The sequence below is a fragment of the Spermophilus citellus genome, assembly GCF_964194105.1.
Source record: "Spermophilus citellus genome assembly, chromosome: 1".
Classification (NCBI taxonomy): domain Eukaryota; kingdom Metazoa; phylum Chordata; class Mammalia; order Rodentia; family Sciuridae; genus Spermophilus; species Spermophilus citellus.
The window spans coordinates 87,019,580-87,041,549 of record NC_138182.1 but is presented as its reverse complement, the minus strand read 5'-3'; the positions used below and the strand labels follow the sequence as shown (position 1 = coordinate 87,041,549).

General features: G+C 40.0%; 1 protein-coding gene across 1 annotated transcript in view; it reads left to right on the top strand.

Moving 5' to 3' along the window:
- The window catches only part of ATP8A2 (ATPase phospholipid transporting 8A2), a 431,635-nt gene that overhangs the window by 267,183 nt on the left and 142,482 nt on the right, over nt 1-21,970 (top strand). The window contains exons 13-15 of the mRNA XM_081299456.1: nt 10,933-10,994; nt 11,520-11,576; nt 13,284-13,391. Coding sequence (XP_081155582.1) covers nt 10,933-10,994; nt 11,520-11,576; nt 13,284-13,391 — 227 coding nt within the window. The remainder of the gene's footprint in view (nt 1-10,932; nt 10,995-11,519; nt 11,577-13,283; nt 13,392-21,970) is intronic.

Below are 21,970 nucleotides of genomic sequence, written 5' to 3'. Positions count from 1 at the left end.
TTTCTCTGAATAACCAACTTGAACTCTATTTTAGTACTTTTACTTATTTATTTTTAACTCTTTTTTTTTTTAATTTAGTGACAGAGTCTCACTAAATTGTAGAAACTGGCCTCAAACTTGTGATCCTTCTGATTCAGCTTCCCAAGTAACTCAGATTGCAGGTGTGCACCACTGCACCTGGCCAGCCATCTTTTTTATCAAACTCTAACATAGCATATCTATATTCCTCTGTCATAAATCACCTCAGGATCAATGTGCCACAACTAGAAACCATTCCTATGGCTCAGAGCCTGCTGAAATTATTTAGGTGGTAACCAATCCTAAATGTATTCAGTGTGCCTACCCTTCCCGACCATTCCTTTCATCAAGAACCCCAGTAAAGGTTCTGGTCTATGCCTAGTCCTCCCCTCCTCCTGCCTCCTGACCAGACTGAGGTTGGAGATTTCCTACATGGCCCTGCATGGCATATCTGGCCTCCTGTTTCTAGTCATATGGAAGTTTTAAAATTTGCCTTTTTCTCTCTGAAGGTTTAATAATTATAGTTTATCAAATGGACAACAGGAAAGAGAACATGCACATTTTATCTTGTACCTAAGCTTGGGAGACACACACACACACACACACACACACACACACACACACACACATATTCAGTACGGAACTCAAAGAGGGGCAAGATGACTGAACCTCACTTGGAGTTTAGCAGGGGGCTGGGGGCTCTTCATAGGAAGCCAGATCTTTGCTAGGCAAATAGTAGGATATCATGTAAAAAAGCATTGTCTGCATCTGCTGCTCACTTACTAATATAAATTTAAATTTCTTTTTACACAATGGCTTCTCAGAGCCATTCCCGTGTTTATAGAGGTCTTTAGTTTCTCTGAATAGCCAACTTGTAATATAGTGGAAAAAAAAATGTATTTAGGGTGGGATATTTTACTCTCCCACAGAGCAATCTGTGATTATGAATGTCTTCCTTCATGACAGTTGTTTCTCTGTCCTCATGTCCTAGCACACCTGGCTAAAAAACAACCCGGTCCCGTTTTATACAACATTCTCTACTTAGTGACTGGCCCCTGATTTCACCCTCAACTTCAACACTGGAAAGGGAGAGAGAAGAAAGGTCACTTATGCTGGCCTGTCTTTGGCAGGAAGGGAGCCATCACTCTGCTCACATCTGATTGGCAAGAACTAGTCACGGGACCCCACCCAGGTTTAGGAGACTGGGGAGTATCAGTATTGACCCAGGAGTAAGAAACATGTTTGTGGTCTCACTAGGTGACTGGCATTGGCAACTAAGTATATTCTCCCTCATTTTCACTTCCTTTTTAAACTCTACTTTTAGTAAACAAAAGTGAAAAAAGAGATTGATATTTGAGTTTCACATCCTTAACTTCATCCAGCTGAAATGGCAATAAAGAGGAGAAAATCCAGCAAAGGCTTATATAACCAGGAACTTAACCCAACACTGGTCTTGAATGTAATTGTAATCGCTAACACTTGTGTAAACCCTCCATTTTATGAGCACTCTCCAAGATTTTATGCCACTCTTTACAAAGAAAGGAAAAGAAGTGTTCTCTTCATGAATACATAGTGTTGGGAGAAGAAATAATAGTGTTAATTAGAGTACAGACATGTAAACAGGTTAAGTTCTAAAAGTTTATTTTTCAATGAAATAATAACTGAAACTTGGGCTACGTCTTCACCTTTGATGTAAGTCTAGCAAGGGGTAGTTGGTTCTGTACCTCCTCTGCGCCTCAGCTGTCCTAAGAGATCCATAGAGGTAGGGGAACAGGGGCCCTGTTAGTATTCTGGAATCTGAGCTGCTCTGAAATTGTACAGCTGAAAGTTTCTTGAAGCAAAAGGATGAGGGAGGGAAGCAGAATCTTGGCATCTGACCCCTGACCAAAATGTCTTTGCAAAAGCTTTGATGGCAAAGGGAATCGTGCCACATCCTCCTGAATTCTCCCTACTGCGTCCCGTGGCACCAAGATGCCTGCCGTTGTCAATTCAGCTGTCGCCTGATTCTTACTCCATCAAAACTGCACATATGAATTCCCTCCGTCTGTTTTTGTGATTATTAGACCTTGTCTTTTCTGACCATACAGAACTGTGTTAGAACTTTGTCTTCGCATTTTGTCTTTTGTCAGAGCCATTCCTGAATGTGTTTTGTGGTTTTGCTGGGCAATGATGTAATGGTTTTAATGAGCATTTAATTGAAATGGCATCTTTATCAAATGTCATCAACCTAGGCCTTTGGTATATCCTGAAATAAGTTCCTTGATCGTTCTGTTTAGAAAATGAGACATAACTTTTCTTACAAATTGTGGTTTTTCCCACAAGTATTTTCAAAGCGGTTTTTGCATGCAACATTTTTGGGGCTGTTCCTACTAATGTGGAGGGCCTGTGTGGTTTTTGTCCCAATTGTTCACAACTGTCTGTTTTAGGGACTGTGTTTCCAGACCTCATTTGTCTAATCCTACATTATGTCGGTCCCCAAATTCAACCAAAACTTGCAAATCATTTAAGTCTGGAAGAACAGATTCAACCATTGCCTTGGGTCAGTGCGCCCTGAAGTTACAAGACCCTGTTTGTCTCTAGGAGAATCTTCTGCTCTTCAGGACAGTGTTTTCACCTTCCTCGTTTTTTCATGTATGTAATAGGCACCATTGCACTGCTAGATTTCATCACTTGTAATCCTAAAATATTCTACATGTGGACTCTGGATTTTATCAGGCCAAGTAGATGGGGAATTGGTCCTTCTCTTTTTCTTGGCCCCAGGAAATCATCCCCTGGAATTCTGGCACAGGCAATGCCCTTCTTCTCAGCTCAGCCTTCCTCTGTAGGTGGATCTGACCCTAGATTTGCAGAATTCGCACTGATCCCAGGCAGGTTCAGTGAAGTGCCAGCTGTTTGGAGGCCGCGGGCAGGTTAATGCTTCTCACCTTGCCCCTGGCTCTTTTAAGCCATTGTGTACTAATGATGGGTTTCTGTTGGGAAGAGCTCAGCTCCGTGCTGGTTAGGACAGGAAAACAAAGGTTGAGTGAGATCACATGGTTCCACGTGCACTTTGGATGGATCTCTTTCATAGGGTCCTTTTCAGAGCCTTTTCTGTCTTGACCCCTGCTGACCTCCCTCTCTGGCCCTTGCCCCACATCGCTAGCTGGCCAGTCAGCCCTGTATCCACCTCCCTGCCTGCACATAGTAGATATCCCTTTTGCCAGAAATATCCTTTACCCTCTCACTGCTCCCACATCCCCAAAGATCCGTCCATCCCACCTCCTGCTGCTTTCTCTGGAAAGGTATCCTGACCATGGTTTACACAGATGGAGGAGAAATGATGTCCTCAAGGCCAGCTTGGAGAATCCAACTAGTCACCTAAGTTTGGCAGATTTCCCCCCTTTCCAAGAAAAAAAAAATCACTTGAGAATTTAAATATCTGACTAAAATAAGGTCAGCAAAATGACAAGGAAGATGTTTTCCTGAGAGGATTGGTAGATTGGAACAGTGCTGAGAAGCCAAGTGGAAAGGAATATTTTGTCAGGAACCTGCATCAGAAATAAACTGGACAATGGAATTAGACTTTTTTGGTCTTGAATTGTCACCAAGCGATGAATCCATTCATCCACCAAAGCTTTCTTAGGAATTCTGTTTCTCAGGAGTAGCTTTTAACAAGGAATGGCATCTACAGGTGTTTGTCTCTAAAATGGTTGGAAGAGAACTATGCATTCCATGAGAATTTTCCCAAGGAGGTAGGTGTTCGGGGCGACGGCTATGGCTTCCTTAGCCGGTGCTGTCATTTCAGAGATACTTGGCAAGTCCCTGACTCTCAAGTTGGTTTGGGAGTTTTTTCCTCCAAGGGAGTCAATTATTTCCAGATGGTATTAGTTTTGACTGGGGAAAGAGATACTCTTTCCTAGGCTGAAAACTAAAATGCAGTGTCAAATTATCCCACCAAAATGATGAGCTGAAATATCAAATTTATCCTATCTTCACTAAAAGTTGAATGCTCAGATTACCTCAAGTGTAAACATTTTATTGAATTCCAGTAGCGTTCACTCATGACAGTTTAGAAATGAATGCCGTGGAAATGCTGGATGCTCCATGGCAAACGGTCCCTCAGTTTTCCTATCTATTTTCTGTTTGGGCTGGATTACCAGTGTCCTCTCCGTGTCTTCAGGATCCCTTTCTGTGGAGGCACTAACTCTATAGGTCAGTGCTCAGCTCCAAGATAATCACGGAGTTTGTCCCCTTGTGAAGGCCTCACAGCTTTGTGAGTTCTTAGAGTGAACTCTCTGTGCATATTCCACTTCCTCTTTTTTCTTTCCTCTAATGCAGCGGCTCCCAACCATGGAAGAATTTGTCCCAGGGGATATTTGGCAATCTTTGGATATAGTTTAGATTGTCACAGACCAGGGGCATCTAGTGAGTCTCAGAGGCCAGGGATGCTGCCAGACATCCTAACATGCACAGGGTGGCTCCCTGCCCCCACCCCACACCAGAGAATTATCTGGCAAACGCACAGAGAGGAGGGGGTGGATCTGAGTGTGGAGTGGTCATTGATGGAGATTGGGAGGTAAGGGTCGGATTTGATTGGTGCATGCAGTCAGCATGTGTTCAGGTGTCATGCCGAACCCCATTGATGTATACAATTAGTACATGTTGATTGGGGATAAAATAAAACGTTAAAGGAAAAAAAAATTAAAAAGATTTATCTGGCAAATGTTAATAGTGCCAAGATCAAAAAACTCTTGGCTAAGGAAATACTCCACACTAACTCAGAAGAAAGTCTGGTCTCAAGAGGTTACTGCTGTCCCCTGAATTGTCCACTGTTTATGTTTCTTTACATAGTAAGAATTTCTGTCACATGAATCTAATTTTGTGTCCACCTTGGTTCTTCTAGAAATTACCTTCACATCGGGTGTTGGCCTCCTCCTCTTCCTTTCTTCCCTCTTCAGAAGGATCTCACTAAGTTGCCCAAGCTGTTCTTGAATTCCTGGGCTCAAGAAATCCTCCTGCCTCAGCTTCCCTAGTAGCTGGCTCTACAGGCACACCACACACCCAGCTAGGTGTTGGTATTTCAAATTAGTGACTTTTGGTCTAATTGTTTTTCTCCTTGAAGTTGTCTCCTGTCATTTTGGGGGGTCCAGTTTTCTAACTCAGTTAATGAAAACAAACTCTTGTTGACAGCAATTAGATTCTCACCAAACCGTGTAACCTTGGACATGTTTTTTCACTTCCTTTTGTTGCACTACATTCCTTATATGAAGTTCACAGATCATTATGATATTTTCTCCAGTCCTTGAAGTATTGAAGAAGCAATATTGCAAAGCACTTAGAACTGTACCTGTCATATAGTTAATGGTTGCAGAAAATGTTTTCCAAATAGACTTTTTTACATATACCACTTTAATGTTCATATATACGCATCTCCACAAAATATAAAACATACTAAATATGGAACACATTCTAAGCCCTCTTACATTAGACAAATGTCTTGTATGTTTATTTACTTATTTATTTAGTCCATGATTCTACTAATATAGGAAATATTGGTATTAAGGGGAAATTCAGGGTTGGAGGTATAGCTTAGTGGTGAAGCACTTGCCTAGCATGCACAAGGCCGTGGTTTCTGTCCTCAGTACCACAAAAAAAAAAAAAAAAAAAGGAAGGAAGGAAGGGAGGCAGGGAAGAAATTTAAAACAATTTCAATTCATAAGTACAAACTTTGATTTGCAGCTCAATCTCCCACTGCTTCTCACTCTCCCATCTGATCAGAGTTCTCTCTAGGCTCCGAAGGGCTTGTGCAGGAAGAGTGTCCAGGCACGCAGATCCTTGTTCTTCTCAGTTAACAGGGCCCCACTCTCCGTTTATGGGCACACAGTGTGGGATCAACGCTAGGAAATATATCCTAAGTCAGATGAGGAAAAGGAGGATCTGAGAGTCTCATGTTCCTGCCACTAAATGTATGGGGCTGATTTGGCAACTAAGAACATCTTGGAATTTCCTATTTGAAAGGAACCTTGGACATAGTTCAGTCATCATCATTGTTTGCCTCTCTGTTTTATAGTTGAGAATCTTGGGACTTAGAATCTAAAATTTAAAAAAAGAAAAAAAAATACACTAAGTAACAACAGAGCTGGGATAAGAGAGAAGGGCTGAACAGAGTCTTCTAATTCTCATTACTGGGATTGTTTCCACTAACCCCAGTTTCTTCTCTCCACCTCATTTTCCTAAATTTCCTTTTTCTTCTCTTGCAATACAGCCATGCTTCATTGTTAGCTGTTCTTCCTGTCATAAACTGAAAATTTTAAACACTTGGTACCAAGTCCTTACATTGCTTTTTTTTTTTTTTTTTGAACCATTGCTGCTGTGTTAATACAACTAGAATCAGTGTTCTCCATCTCAAGTTGATGATTCTACTGTTGACCTCAGGGCTCAGGCCAAAACTCTGGATGTCACCCTTGATTCCTCACATTCTTTTCTACTCTACATCCAAATCATGAGCAAATACTATCATTTATAACTTTACAGTATAACAATTTCTATCATTCCTCATCACCTTGGACATAGCCACTCCAACCCTGCATTGTCCAGTAGAACTTCCAACCTCAATGAAAATTAAATGTTTTATACCTGTGCCATCTGAACTTCATGTGGCTATTGAGTGTTTGAAATGTGGCTAGTATGACTGAGGAACCAAATTTTTTATGATATTTTATTAAGATATAATTTATATCTGTGCAAAGAGTATAATTTTTTTGTTTTTTGTTTTTTAATATTTATTTATTTTTTTAGTTGTAGTTGCATACAATACCTTTTTTTATATGTAGTGTTGAGGATCGAACCCAGAGCGTTGCACATGCTAGCCGAGCACTCTACCGCTGAGCCACAACCCCAGCCCATCTGGTTTTTAATATATTCAGCATTGTGCAACCATCATCTTAATTAGCCACATGTTCATTGCCTCCAAAAGCTGTCATTCTGTATTTTCCCAAACACCTCCAGCTCACTGGTTTGCATTCTGTCTCTGACGATATGCCTGTTCTGGAATTCTATATGAATAGAATCATATAACATATGGCCTTTTGTATTTGGCTTCTTTCACATAGCAAGACTTCTCCATGTTGTAGCATGTGTCAGTACTTCATTATTTTTTATTGTTTAATAACATTCTATTGTACTGATACACCATTCACCAATTGATGGACATTTATTTGCTCATCCACTGGTTGATGGACATTTGGGTTATGAATAGGCCCTTGTGAATAATGAATAATGCTTTTCATTATTTTGGGCTGTGATGAGTAATTATGAATAATACTGCTATGGACACTCGTGTTCAAGTTTTTGTGTGTTTCATTTATATGTTTTCTTACTTCCTGGATATGTACCTAGGACTAAAATTACTGGAACATGTAATAAATATGCATCATTTTTTTTGATGGGGCCAATTGATTTTTATTGCCATTAAATTCCACGTTAGAAGGTGCATGTGCATTAAGTTTCGTATTTTAAAAGAGGTAGAGGTAGATGCATCTTGGACCTGTCTGAAGTCTTCATTTTTAAAGGTAAAAAACACATATTCTAAGCAAAATTGTAATATGTATCATCTTTTGAGGAATTGCCCTTCAGTTTTCCAAAGTGTCTGCACAATTTTGATTTCCCACCTGCAGCATATAGATGATTTAATTTCTCCACCCCCTCACCAACCCTTGTTACTGTCTTTTATGTGACAGACATCTAGGTGGGTGTTAAGTGATATTTCATTGTTGTTTTAATTGTTTCCTTGATGCCTAATGATGTTGAGCTTCTCTTCATGCATTTACTAGCCATTTGTAGGCCTTCTTTGCAAAAATGTCTATTCAGGTCCTTTGCCCATTTTTAAATTGAACTGATTTTTCTTTTGTCTCTTTATTGTTGAGTTATAAGAGTTCTTTCTATATCTTGGATATAAGTTCCTTATCAGATGAATAATTTGTAAATATTTTCTTCCATGCTTCCAGTTTTTCCACTTTCTTGCTGGTACCATTTGAAGCATGGAGGTTTCTAATTTTGATCAAGTCTGTTTCATCTACTGTTCACTTTTGTCACAGTGCTTTTGATGTCACGTCTTAGAAATCACAGCCAAATCTGAGGCCAGATTTTCTGCTTTGTTTTATCCTAAGAGTTGTGTAGTTTGGTTCTATGATCCATTTTTTGTTTATTTTCTACCATGATTTTTAAAATATATATACTGGACTTTGCTGTTTCAAGTGTACAATTCAGAGGCATTAATTACATTGAGCATGTTGTACAACATCATCAAACTGTAACTGTCCTCATTAAGCAATAACTCCTCATTCTCCCCCTCTTCTCTGGCCCTTGGGAGGAACTGATTTTTTAATTGTATTTTATTTGAATGAGTTTAAAGGTAAATGACTAAATGCAGCTAGTAGCTACCATATAGGACTGCTCTAAGGGCCCCCCCTGGATGGATGCCTACCATGGTTGCCGGCTGGCACTGTGTTTATTATCCCATTCTCAGTCACCATGCTCTATTTTTCTGTAAAAACTGCATCATTCCCTTAAGAGCCTAGCTCACACCTCTGTATTCCCAGCTCAGAATCCTCCTCTGAGCTGGGAATGGTGACCTGTCACCATTCACGCAGAAGCCCAGACACTTCACCGTGCCTGTGTTGATCGGTTCCTCAGCCTGATTATACTCTTTTTCCTTCTTACAGTGTCTCTTGCCAGACTGGTCTCCATTTTGGTCTCTGAGCTCATCAAGGGCTGGCTGTGTTCAGACTCTTAGCAATTTGTCTTCTGTCTGCATGGAACTCTCTTCACTCAAAAGTCATTAACTCCCTCCCTCATGCCATTCTTGATGGTCTTTTAACTTCCTTACAGCATTTTAATCTGCTTGGATGTTACCTCCCAATCTAAAATAGCCTCCCCCATCACTCTGTGTTCTATTACTCTGCCTTATGTTTCCTCATAGCACTTATTACACACAATAGTGTATTGTGTATCTATTTGTTTATCTATTTATGTCCTGTCTCCTTCATTATAATGTGAGCTCCATGAAGACAGGGACCTTCTCTCCCCAATTAGACTTGAAGTAAAAATTTGTTGAGAACATAAAATAATAAGGGTACTATTTTCAAAACTATAATCTCTGTTAGAATCAAAGAAATGATACTCTGCCTAATCTCAAGTGTTTTGTTATTGAGGTATACCTTTAAAAGTATTTATTGCACTTTAGCCCTGTGTGGTGGCACGCTCCTATAATCACAACACACCAGAGGCTGAGGTAGGACAATCCCTGGGTCCAGGAGGTTGAGACCAGCCTGGGCAACATAGTGAGAACCTGACTCAACAAACAAACAAAATGTTTATGCACTTATTATTAAAACAATCTTAGAGCCAGTTACTGAAAAGCAAACCCCCACAGTTTTGAATAACTATTTGCAGATACGGGTTGAGTGTCCCTTATCTGAAATGCTTTGGACCAGAAGGGTTTCAGATTTGAGATTTTTTCAGATTTGGGAATCTTTGCTCAGAATTTAGTTAGTTGAGCATCCCCAATCAAAAATCCAATATTTTGTATCCGGATTTTGGAGCACTTCAGATTAATGATGTTCAATTTATACATTGTTTGTTGTCTTCCTGAGATTAGTTTAGGCTCTCCTTCACGTTTTCAATTATTTCTGCTCCTCCCGTTCTGAGGAAGTCTTATGAAAGCTTTCCTTCTTGCATTACCATGTGTCGTCTCCTAAGCTTTGAGGTGGTTCCTTTTGTGGCTGCATCTCTCTCTGCTCTCCCAGTGCAATTCTTTTCCTTCCCCATAGGAACTTCTCCATTTAGGACTGTACTTCATGCAACCCCAATGCCACGCTAGTGGTTAACCTTCCCCTGTCCACATCAGGAGAAAGCATGTGCCCTAGAGCTGGATTCAGGGACCCACCATTTCCAGATGCCACCATGACTCAACTTGATGATTACACTGTTTTAAGAAATGAAACAGATCTCGATTCCTTAACAAGGGTAGGATTTTTCAACAAGCAGATAAGTAAATCAGTAAGCCCAAATACATTTGGATAGCAGCTACTGGGTTGGAAATTTGAACACAAAACCCTGACCATATACCTGACCACAGATCTGAATTTGAGTATAAGGGAGAATAAAAGGAGGTTTGTAGCAATATCCAAGGGAACCATTTCTGATCTTAAAATAGGCTTTTACTTCTCAGCATAACAACCAAGACTTCTCAGGACAGGGCTATCTTAGCTGACATGAATTAGACAATTCTAAGAGAGTTCTGACTTAGCAGTTGTTATATTCCTGGTAATAGCCATCAGAAAGGGAGGGAAGAATGTAAAAACTGGAAACATCTCTCACTTGTAATCCTCACAAATGCTAGACTCCAGTTCGTGTAGCTACAAAGGAGGACAGGAGCAATGAATATTCCCCCAGAATAGAGTTCAGTCATTACAGATTGATTTTGTATCTGTGTGGCTATCTTCTTTCATTGACGCACAATTCCAATTTAGCAAAACTTAACAATAAATAGTAAATGAAAACTTGAAAAATTTCCACCGCTGGAAAGATAGCCATGGTAGATAGATCAACATGTTCTTATTTCTGTCTTTAAAAAGATAATAATAAGCTGGGCAAAGAGAGATTGTAATCTTTATACAAATGTAAATTTCCGTGCAGATCAAGACTTGTTTGTTTGTTTTGTTGGAAACATGATTTTGTTTGCTTCATTTGGAGAGAATACAATATAAAAAAATGGAGTCACAAAAAGAAAGAGCAGTAGAATCACAGAAGATTCAATTTTGAAATGCCCTCACATTTTGATACACGTTTCTAAAAATTCCATTTTTATATTGTGGATAAAATAGATTGCCATCTCAGATCTCAGAAGTTAATAACAGCTTCTTTATTTTTCAGATACTCCATTCAGCAATGGTCATGCCACAGACTATTTATTTGTTGGAAATATTGTTTACACGGTAAGTTCATCTCTTTTTATTGAGCCACTCCTAAAGGGCCCATATGTGGGGGATACTTATCTAATCCCTTAGGTAAGGCTTTTCTTATTGTCATATTTCAAATGTTTATATATTATAGATTCCTTAAGGTCAGATGGTTGAGAAATGCTTACATTATTGTTTAGCAGAGAGTATACTGAGTCGAAGTGTCTGGAGAGGTGATGAGCAGGATTCCCCATTCTTCAAAAGACCTTTTACATCTTTAAAAGCAAAGAGTACTAAGGAAGATGGTTTCCCCCAAATCCTCTAAGAAAGGACAGAGCAGTTATTTGTGGGAAGACACTGCGATGAGCACTTTCCTTGAATAAACCTGTCTGTTCATTCTGTTCATTTCCTAAAAACATCCCCTAGCAACTTAGCTACCAAGATGGTACCTTCAAAGTATGGTGGGTTAGAGGAACTGATGCTGGAGGGGAGATCTGGGATTTCTCCTAGAAAGTAAAAGTAGTGTCCTTCATTTTTCCTAACTCCTCTTTCTTTTCACAGTACGTTGTGGTTACGGTTTGTCTGAAAGCTGGTTTGGAGACTACAGCTTGGACTAAAGTGAGTCCTCTCTGGGATTGCTCCTCCCTCTGCAGTCTAGATAATCTTCATACTATGATTTCCTTTTAAGCATTGGGATAATTAATATCTAGCTATATTAAGTTTTGCATGTAAAAATTGTGTTTTGATCTTTTTCAGGGCAAATTTTCAATCCAGTGTTTCCTGGTGCCTCATTTGCTAATGTAGCTCAAAGCTATCATTAGTCACCTTATTTCAAATGTATATGCTGGCTCGCTGGAAACACACACATGCACAGAAAACACAAAATAGAAAAAAAATGAAACTTTACATATTTTCATGTAATTTTACTACCAAGAGATAATCATGGGTAACACTTTATTCTGTGACCCTCCATACATTCTTCTGTGTGTTTTGAAATAGGATGCATTGTAGAACATAGAATTTTGTGATCTTTCTTAAAATATATTAGGAACATTTTTATTCCTTAAAATATACTCCTACAAAAATCATTGTTCATGATTAAAGAAAATGAAATTTCATAGATATATCCCATCTTTATTTAATCAGTTCCCTATTTTAGGTACTTTGGTTATTTCTAAGGTTTGGGGGTTATAACCAGTTTTTCATGTTTGTCACCCCTGGAGGGTCATGGCTAGCTGCAGCTTAAATAGACTAACCTGATGCTTTGCTAAGAAGGTGGGATGAGGTGGGTGGGAGATCAGTGTGGAGTCAGGGAATCTGTTAACACCTATTCCAGGGAGGGGCTGGCGACAGCCTGGAATGTTGGAGCAGAAGGTAGTAAGTCGTGGGTAGATTCTGGAAGTACTTGTTTTAAGGGAAAACAAAACAAAACAAAACCTTGCTGATGGATTGAATTGTGAGGTATAGAAGAAGAGGTCAAGGACCATAAGAGTACAAAGGAGACAAAAATAACCAACTCAGTAGATGCTTAAGGAGGTATTAAACTGTAATAGCCAGTTGATCTTGTAGAAACAAAGAGCAGAATAGTGGTTACCAGAGCCTGAGAAGAGTGGAGAGGGAAGGAGAGGAAGGAAAGAGGATGGCCAACAGGACAAGAATGCAGTTAAATAGGAGGAGTAATTTCTAAGTTCTACAGCAAGCAGTAATTGTGGTTAAAAAACATAGATATGTATTTCAAAACAAAAGATTTTGACTGTTCCCAACACAAAATAATGATAAATATTTGAGGTGATGGTTATGCCATTTACCCTCATCTGATCACACACTTTATATACATGTACTATAATATTACAATATACTCATAAACATGTTCCATTATTAATGTCAATTTAAAACTTAAAAATTTAAAAGATGTAATAGCATTTCAGGTGTCAAAAAAAATCTCTTTTGCAAATGAACAGAACAATCAAAGTCTCCTAATGATAAATAAAAACTTCTTCTGGTTCATTTGTCTGTTCCACCATTCTCTCACTAGATCAATACCATCCCAAGGTGCAGCAGATACTTGAAATGAACTGAGCAAAGCCTGCTGTAACTAGGGGATGTCTCAGAGGATGGTCAGCTGTGACACAAAAACACTTTGATCTTCAGGATAGCCACTAGTTAATTAAATTCATTGTTAAAAATTCTGAGACAAGGGAATAGAGTCCTCACAGTCTTTCCATCAGGAAAAGTGGCTTGGAGGGGGGAATTCTGCAGCAGGTGGGGTTGGGGTGGATCACCTGGCCAACAGAGGGACTATCTGAGCATCTGTCTCCTTTGCAGTTCAGTCACCTGGCTGTGTGGGGAAGCATGGTGATGTGGCTGTTGTTTTTTGTCGTCTACTCAACCATCTGGCCCACCATCCCCATTGCTCCAGACATGAGAGGGCAGGTCAGTACTATGAGCTATGAGTGTGCCTCCTATCTTACATCAGCAGTGTTTTTATATATGTATGTGTGAGCAAGTGGTGTCTTGTGACAGTGAACTTCAGGAAGACCGTTGTTACCTGCTCCCATCAAAACTTATCAGAAGCACCAAATCAAGGCACCTGGGAGAGGATGTCCAGTCCACAGAACCGACATTTGAAATTATGAGTCATGAAATTTTAAGTCATCTGACTCCCCCCCCATTCATATTTCCATAATAAATTATGTGTTCATTACATAGTACTTTATGTCAATGGTCTGTAGCCCTTGGAAAAACCAGAGCTGTTTTGAGTTGTTCATAATCCAATGATTATTATCATAAGTTTAATGTTAACAACAGGATTAGCTGCTTAATTGGTAATTGGTCACCTGTGAAAGATAAATCTCTTTCCTAACCAGACTTTTAATGAGCCAGAATTTCTCATTTATCTCTTTGAACTAGGGAGGCTGGGATAGACAACTTACATTTGTTTGAATGGTTTTGAATTTTCTTTTGTGTTATCTTTGTCCAGTGTCTGAGATAGACCTGCCAACAGTGACAACTGGATCACAGAATCCCACAGTACTGGGTGTGAAGAGGAAAGAGTTTAGCAATTCTTTGATACAAGATTCCTTAATTTTCAGGCAAAGCTATGCAAGCCCAGGTCTCCCAGACCCACTCCACCATCTCCTCCTTGGGGTTGTCTTCAGCTAGTGCTACCCTTAGACCTCAACAAGGGACTATCCAAGTCCTGAGCTTTAGGAGACTTCTGGAGCAGGCCTCCATGGTTGGGTGTGTGCCTCTTTGTGGAGTTAAAAGCCATAGTGTGCAGAGCCAGCCCCCTCTTCAGGTCCATTCTCTGGGCTCCAGGACTCTGAGTTTCCTTCATGAATAGCCAGAAGACCACTGCCAAGCTCTCTGCCTGTGCCTCTCCCCAGATCCAGGCCAGCATACACTATCCTGAGCATCAGTCAGCAATGAGATGGTCACTGTTTCTGGCTCAATCTCAAGCACTGGACAACTGTTGGCAAGGGATATGCAATGAGTCAACCAGATATTTGCATCGGTCTCTCCACACCTGGGTTTGCAGGAGCATGTTCATTCTGCTGTGGGACAACATCAAGAACTGTAGGTCAGGGGCTTCCATTTTGGTTTAGCCTCCAGAATACCTACTTTAGAGGAAGATTTGGATGCTACTTCTGCCTTACAGTAGATATGAACAAAAATGCCTGGGTCTACCAAAGTCTAGATACATGTTCTATTGATGTCTAAGATAGCCCAGGTGGCATTGCTTGCCTTTTTACTTGGTAAATCAACTAATAACCCATGGTTTCTGGTATCTCCATGAGTGTGGGAGGCAAGCAAGCTGGCCCTGTCCTGCAGGAGCAGGCTGCACATCCTCAGATGCATTTTTGCTTTTTGTAAGGAAGAGGACAAATGCAGCACTCTTTCACTCCTTTTCCAATTCCAAGCAGTAGAGGAAATTGCAGGGCATTGATTGAATGAACCCACAAGATTATTGTAAAGCAGAATGAGAATTTCCCAACAGAAATACTTTGTTCACTTAAAGACATCAACTCTATTGCAAAGCATTGTGATTTGTCCCCCACAAAACAAACCCAGAAAAGAATCCAGTACTCATCATTTGGTAAGTCATGGAAACTTAGAATATCTGCTTTGTGTTCTCTCCTTCTGGGTAAGGGCGTGTCTACTCTGATTTCATTTGAAGAATTTTACAGAACAATAGATGGGACTGTAGTGGATTGTTACAGACAGGCTTCTAAATTAGAGAAGAGTGACAGCTGACAGGATGAGGTCAGTTGTGTGTGACTGGCGGGCAAAGCCATTCCTTTGAAAGCCTCTCTGTGTCCTCTACAGTGTTGTTCTAGCAAACCCCTCTGTGTACAATTGCTTCCGTGTCTCCAATTCCTATGTGCATGAATTAGGCTGGTTGTTGACTGGCTTCCATCAATCAGTTGACGAGCAAACTGCCGAGGGGCCAGGATTATCATGCAGCCATGTAAGGTGTCCACATTCTTACTGAACAAGTCACATGAACTTGCCAGTCTGGGTGGTTCCAAGGCTCAGCTTAAGGATGACATTTACATACACTCATGTGCTGCATAATGATATTTCCACCAAAAACAGACCCTGTACTTTCATGGGTGATTCCACATGATTATATGACCTCCTGATATTATAGCCGTCTTAGTTTGTGTAAGTACCTTCCATATGTTCCAGTAATGGGTAAATTGACTACCAATGCATTTCTCAGAATGTATTTCCATCATTAAATGTCTTTGTGGACTTTCCAGTAACAATTTAGAGAGCTGTCCTATCATCCAAGAGCAAAGGAGTGATCTTATTATATTTCACTTTTATTTAAAAACCCTTTTTCCTCCCATTTAAACCATGAAATTTTTACCTTTTTTTGGGTTGATTGGTTGGCTTCCACGGGAAGCAAATTATGCTGTTTTGAGACAGACATACCTGGATGAGACTAAGGTTTCCATTAACATTGGGCGAGAGGATTAATTAGTTTCCATCATTTAAAGAGCTGTTTATCATCTGTAGTCTTCCTCCAGGGTGAGTGGAGAAATGGTGTCAGAAAACTATATATGACTTCCATGTCCTGACTGAATTTAGTATTTTTACCTTCTGTCTGCCACTCTATTTTGATTCAACAGCTTGCTGATTCTTTGAAAAGTGGCAATAACTGTTAAACATTTTATAACTTTTTTGAAGAATTGCTTGAGTGGAGAGTGGCTAAAAGTAGTCTCAGGAAGGCTTCATGCCATTCTAGAAGGAATTGAATAGTGTTATAAAGAAAGCAAGCAACTGGCCTCTGGTGTCATTCATAAAAGGAATTAGCTGCTTTGGGAAAACTATATGACCAAGCCATATCCATTCCTTGGGTTCTAGGTTGGTGAATGCTTAGAGTGAAGGGTATTCTTGGGCAAAGACTGCTTTTGAAAAATTACTATGTTAATACTGATTTTAGTGATTTTTTATAAGCCATTTTTTATTTGATTATGCAATAGGGTTTTAGCAAATGAAAGTGGTTCCTTGAAGCTCTAGAATTAAAAAGTGTCTAAAGGCAAATGGCATTTTGTACCCAAGAGCCCCAGAGAGACTTGACACAAAAACATTCTGTCTATTCATAACATCTTCAACCTTGAAAAGATGCATTGTGTTCTGCCAGAGCTTCCTAAACTGATGTGATTAAATATTTCTTTGTCTAGTCCATTATATTTGGAGTTTTTCTCACGTGGGGGAGAGTGCAGGTTTCCCCTTGAGGGCAAAGGAAAGGAAGGGCTGTAGAATTAAATATTTGTTCTCCACTCTCAAAGAGTTTCTATCTGCCCCAAGGCACCTCATGATATGGTATGTAAAGCCCCACCAGACAAAGAGCCAGGAAGTCCCAGTGGAAGTTTCTGAAATCAAAGAAGTCCTGTGCACATTTCCTCTCCTAAAAATGTGCAGCATTTATGGGGTTTTTAAGGGACACCCTGTTTTCCATTTTTCTAAGCCCAGGCTTACATCTACAGTAAGTTAAAAACTCAGGTTATGTCCATCCTGGTTAATATAAAGGTCTTCAGCTATGGAAAAGAGATGATGATGCTTTCCAATAGGGGACCATGTGGGTTTCTTTCCCCCAGGAGCATAACCATGCCCATGGGTTTCTCCTTAAGGGTGTAAAATGTCTCAAAATGGAAAATAATAATATGGTTGTTGGCATATAGCTTTGAAATGGAGAGATGAGGAGGACTGGATGGAAAACCAGATCAGGAAATGTGCATATATATATATATATATATATATATATATATATATATATATATATATCATGCATTTCCCAGGGTTTCTGACTTCAGGAGTATCTGAGGGGGTCCATCTGACTTGACCTCTGCTCTCAAAGGTCAGGAGGCCTGGCTTATGCCCCAGCCAGAGCCACTCAGCCTTGGGCAATTGCTTAACCTGTGCTAATTTCCTAATTAACAAAGTCAGGATAAGATCACCCACTCTAATTACCTTAAAGAATTGCAAAGAAGATATCAAGAGATATCCCATGGGAAGTCCGAAGTTGGAAAACTTTTATGCTCTTCTTTTTCTTGGGATGATGAATGCTTTTTATATATAGGAATATATTGAATATATTGCTGTGATTTAAACTCCCAATTTTCAGGGGCCATAGAATTTTAACATTTTGAAAGTTCAAGATGAAATGTTTCTCAGTAAGGTCAATTGATCACCTATATTGTAATCACCTGGGCTGCTTGTTAAAATGAAATCTCCCCACCCCCCCCAAAAAAAAAACATACATGCAATTCATTCCCCCCCCCCCTCTCTCTCTCTCTCTCTCTCTCTCTCTCTCTCCCTCTCCCTCTCCCTCTCCCTCTCCCTCCCTCTCTCTCCCTCTCTCTCTCTCTCTCTCTCTCTCTCTCTCTCTCTCTCTCATACACACACATACCTTTGCGCCCCCCCCCACACACACACACACATATGTAGAATTAGATAGACTCTCTGGGCATGAAGCCTCAGCACCTGAATTTTAATATATTTCTAGGTAATTCTTTAAATTTTGAGAACCACTGCTTTAAATATCTGTTATTCCATTACAACATTTTAGCTTATGCTGGATGTGATAGGAGGAAATGGCCCACTGAAAATATCCACAGCTGATTGCATTCTCTGGGCTGGGGTTAGTGTAAGACATAGCCTGGTAGTGCCAGCATAAGGCAGCTAGCTGTCTAAAGAGGGAATTACACCAAAGACATTACGTAGTTCACCATGGAAAAATACTCCTCACCCACTCTTGTGCCTTTCCTTTAAAGATTTTTTCATTGCTAGTAAAAGAGGAGGGGAGACTTTCACTTCAAAGCTTACAAACTGCTAACTATATCTTCTGTGCCAAGTTCCAGGCCCAGCCAGTTTCTGGAATATGACATGCTTCATTTTTTTTTTATCCTAAATACAGGAATGAGTTTACTTTTGAGCTCTATATACACACTCGTAGATACACAGTGCAAATTCCAGTGGACTAAAAGTGAAACAGGGAGGAATTGCAATGGGTTGCCATTTTGCCATCCCCGAATCCAAGTGGTTCAGGATTCTCCTTCCCTGAGAAATTGTGTCCCCTGGATTTCTCAGTCAATCTGTTTGCAGATCTGGGAATGTCCACATGAAACATGAACAGTGACGCAGTGACTTTTGTTTCTAAGCGGCCTGCATACTAGGAGGTCAGCTAAGGAGTAATTAAAAGAGCCATGTAGAAAACCCCTTTGCTCAGCTGCAGCTCTAGAATGTCTCCACAGGACAGGGGCATAAGGATTGGGTGAGGACTTGTCCTCAGGCGAATGCCCATAGCAAGGGGCATGGTGGGTCACCTCCAACACCCATCCTCCTTTGTCCTTTCCCAGGAGTGCCCAGTTTGTATCACTTATCGGTTGTGACTTGCTCAAGAGGCCCAGCACATTAGGGGAGCTGTTTCCACCCTGAAGTACAGAGGAGAGCTTATTCCCCTCCACTCAGCTGTGGTGGGTAATTCAGAAGCTTGAAGAGATGCAAGGAGACCATTGCTGGGGGCTTCTGGGATAGAAATGTGTTTGCTTCCAAAAGAAATCCATCAAAGAGAAGGCCCTCTCTTCCAAATGGTGTGGCTGTTACTGTGACCCTGCTGTAGTTCAGATCTTGGCTATGTCCCCCAAAGGCCCGTATGTTCAAGACTTGGTCCCCAGCTTGGCACTATTGGGAGGTGGTAAAGCCTTTACGAGGTGGGTCCAGTGAGAGTCTGTAGATCATTGAGGGCAAGGCTTTGAAGAGGATGGTGGGTCCCCAGCCCCTTCCTCCTCCTTCTCCTCCTCTCTTTTGCTTCCTGGCCATAAGATGAATGGTTTTGCTCCTCCACACCCTTTTTCCATGACGTGCTTCCTGGGGGCCAACTAATCATGGACTGGAACCTCCAAAACAGTGAGCTACAATAACCTTTTCTCTTTATAAGTTGATTATCTTGGATTTTTGTTATAGTGACAGAAAATTAACACAGACCTCAAGAATTATTCTGCCACCAGGAAGAACATGCTCAGAATCCCACTGCTGGTGTGAAAGACTAGAAAGACAAAGATAAATAACCAAGACAAAAGTCCTCAGGGAAGTGTGGGGGTACCAAATGAAGCCCACTCAAAAGCCCACCCCAGGTCAGGTGCTCTAGGAAGCAACCCAGGTGTGCGTTGCTTGGCCTTTGTGTATAGATTGTGAGAAAAAAATATTTCTTCACATGACAGTATCAGTCAGAATGTTATATTTATAAATATATGGTTGGTCAAGAAAATAAATTATTTTTAAAAACAGGCTTAAGGCCTAGATCACATAGTTTACTATTTTGCTATACTCCAAATTGTAGATGGATTTAGGAATTGGTAATGAATTGCTTTATTCATGTTTTTGGTAATAATATCCCAGAAACACCAAATGTGAATATCTGAAGCCCGTTGGAAATAGCTTTAACACGGCAATATTGAATAGAATCCGTCTATTTTCCCCGAATACCATACTTTGGAAGCCTGTGTGGTGAGAAGTGGTCAGCCTCATGAGTGTACAAAATCTTATCAGCAGAAACTTGCTTTTCATTTCAAAATAATGTCCTAGCATCTTTGAGTAGGTCTATTAAGTATTTGTTGTTGTACAGCAGCTTACATTTTGGCTTTTTATTTTCCTTGTGGTATTGGGAATTGAACCTGGGGCCTTACGAATGAATGTTCTACTACTGAGCTGCCCCACCCCCGCCCACATTCTGACTTTTAAACTTGTACATTTTGTGGAATGGTGAGATTGACTTACCAGAAGGAACACATCATATTTATTGATAACATTATTATCTAAAATAAATAGCAATACAAGCAAAATTAGGAGTATATAAAAGAGAGAAAAGGGAGGTACTAGGGAATGAAATTGATCGCCTAAATATGTTACAATGAATCCCACTAATATGTATAATTGTAATGTACTGATAAAAATAAATAAGTAAAAAAAGAGCACATAGAGGTCCTTGTTTCTCACATGTCTGTGACTGTTGTCACCAGCATCCTGTCTCTCTGGCATGTGTTTGCCTTCCTTGAAGGCCCCCCACACCTATCCTTGTCTGAGGCAAGCACTGGAACTGGAAAAATCAAATAAAATTATTACAGCAGCAAAAGAAAACCTCTTCGTTAATAATAAAAAGAAAAATCAGGAATGTTCACTTGAGCAGAGCTACCTAAGATGGGTTCTCCCAGACTGATAAATATTTGGACTATAAAATTAGAAAACTCAGGCATCCATCCAACTGTTCTGTCAGAAATGGATCTCATAGGTGTTAACACGGAACAACAAGTTGCCTTTGTTTTTCTTCCCCTGGCTAAGAAACAAAGGGGAAAGTGTATTTTTTAAGAAGTTGGAACCTCCTTAAAGTGGTTTTCAGATTTTTCTGTGCAGACCTGCAGGAGCAGGAGTGTCTGTTTGGACTAAAGTGGCTGGAAACAGACTTCCTTCCTACTCGGTGCACATCCCAACTGTGAAAACGAGACTTGAGCTAAAGTAACCCAATGCCTGAGACATCCATAAAGCTAATTCTGTTGTTCACAACAGTCGATAACACAATAATACTTGTGTTATTTCTGAGTTCCAGTTTTTGTCAGGTATGTGAAAGCAATAGTATTTATCTTTGGATTTAATAGGGAAACTAAAGAAAATAAGACATGTAAATAAAAATAGTTAATGTTTGTTGAGCAGTTACCATTTGTCAGACAAAATCCAGCTGTTCCTCAGTGGAAGATTGGTTCCAGGACCCCCTACAGATACCAAATAAAAGAACACTCAAGTCCCTTATATAAAATGGAGTTATGTTTGCCCTGGTTCTAGCCCTGACACCAAAAATACAAAATAAATAAATAAAAATAAAATTACTCTATGCATTTCTTCCTATACACTATAAATCATCTCTAGATCACTTATAATACAATGTAAATGTGGTGGAAATAGTTATCATATTGTATTTTGTAGGGAATGAGAACATTTTCTGTCTGTGGTTAGTTGAATCTATAGCTGTGTAGCTTGCAGATATGGAATGCCAACTGTATACATCCATATAAATATACTCTACATATACAGTCTAGGCAGCAGCTCATTCAGAAATCTGCAACCATCAGAGGAGAAGAGAAAAGGGTGGGTACCATGGTCAGGCAGACAGCAGAGGACCTGGGACTTCCCCTCAAGTCTGCTAGATGCCAGGGTATGTTTCCAAACTTTGTCACGACAGAAAGCATCCAGGATGATGACAAACCAGGTATCTAATAAATATCAACCATTTGTCTTTAAAATGTTGCTTTTATTAAGTTTTATATGAAGTGACTTACCATACAATGTAATGGGATTTTAAACCCATGAATATTGAGTTAGAAAACATAAACAGACTTTGGTTTTGAATCACATTTCTGACTATGGCTCCAGTCTCTTCTGCAATAAAGTAAGTTTCAAACAATAGGATTTTTTAAAAAGCACATTATGGGAAACCCTAATTCAGGGGG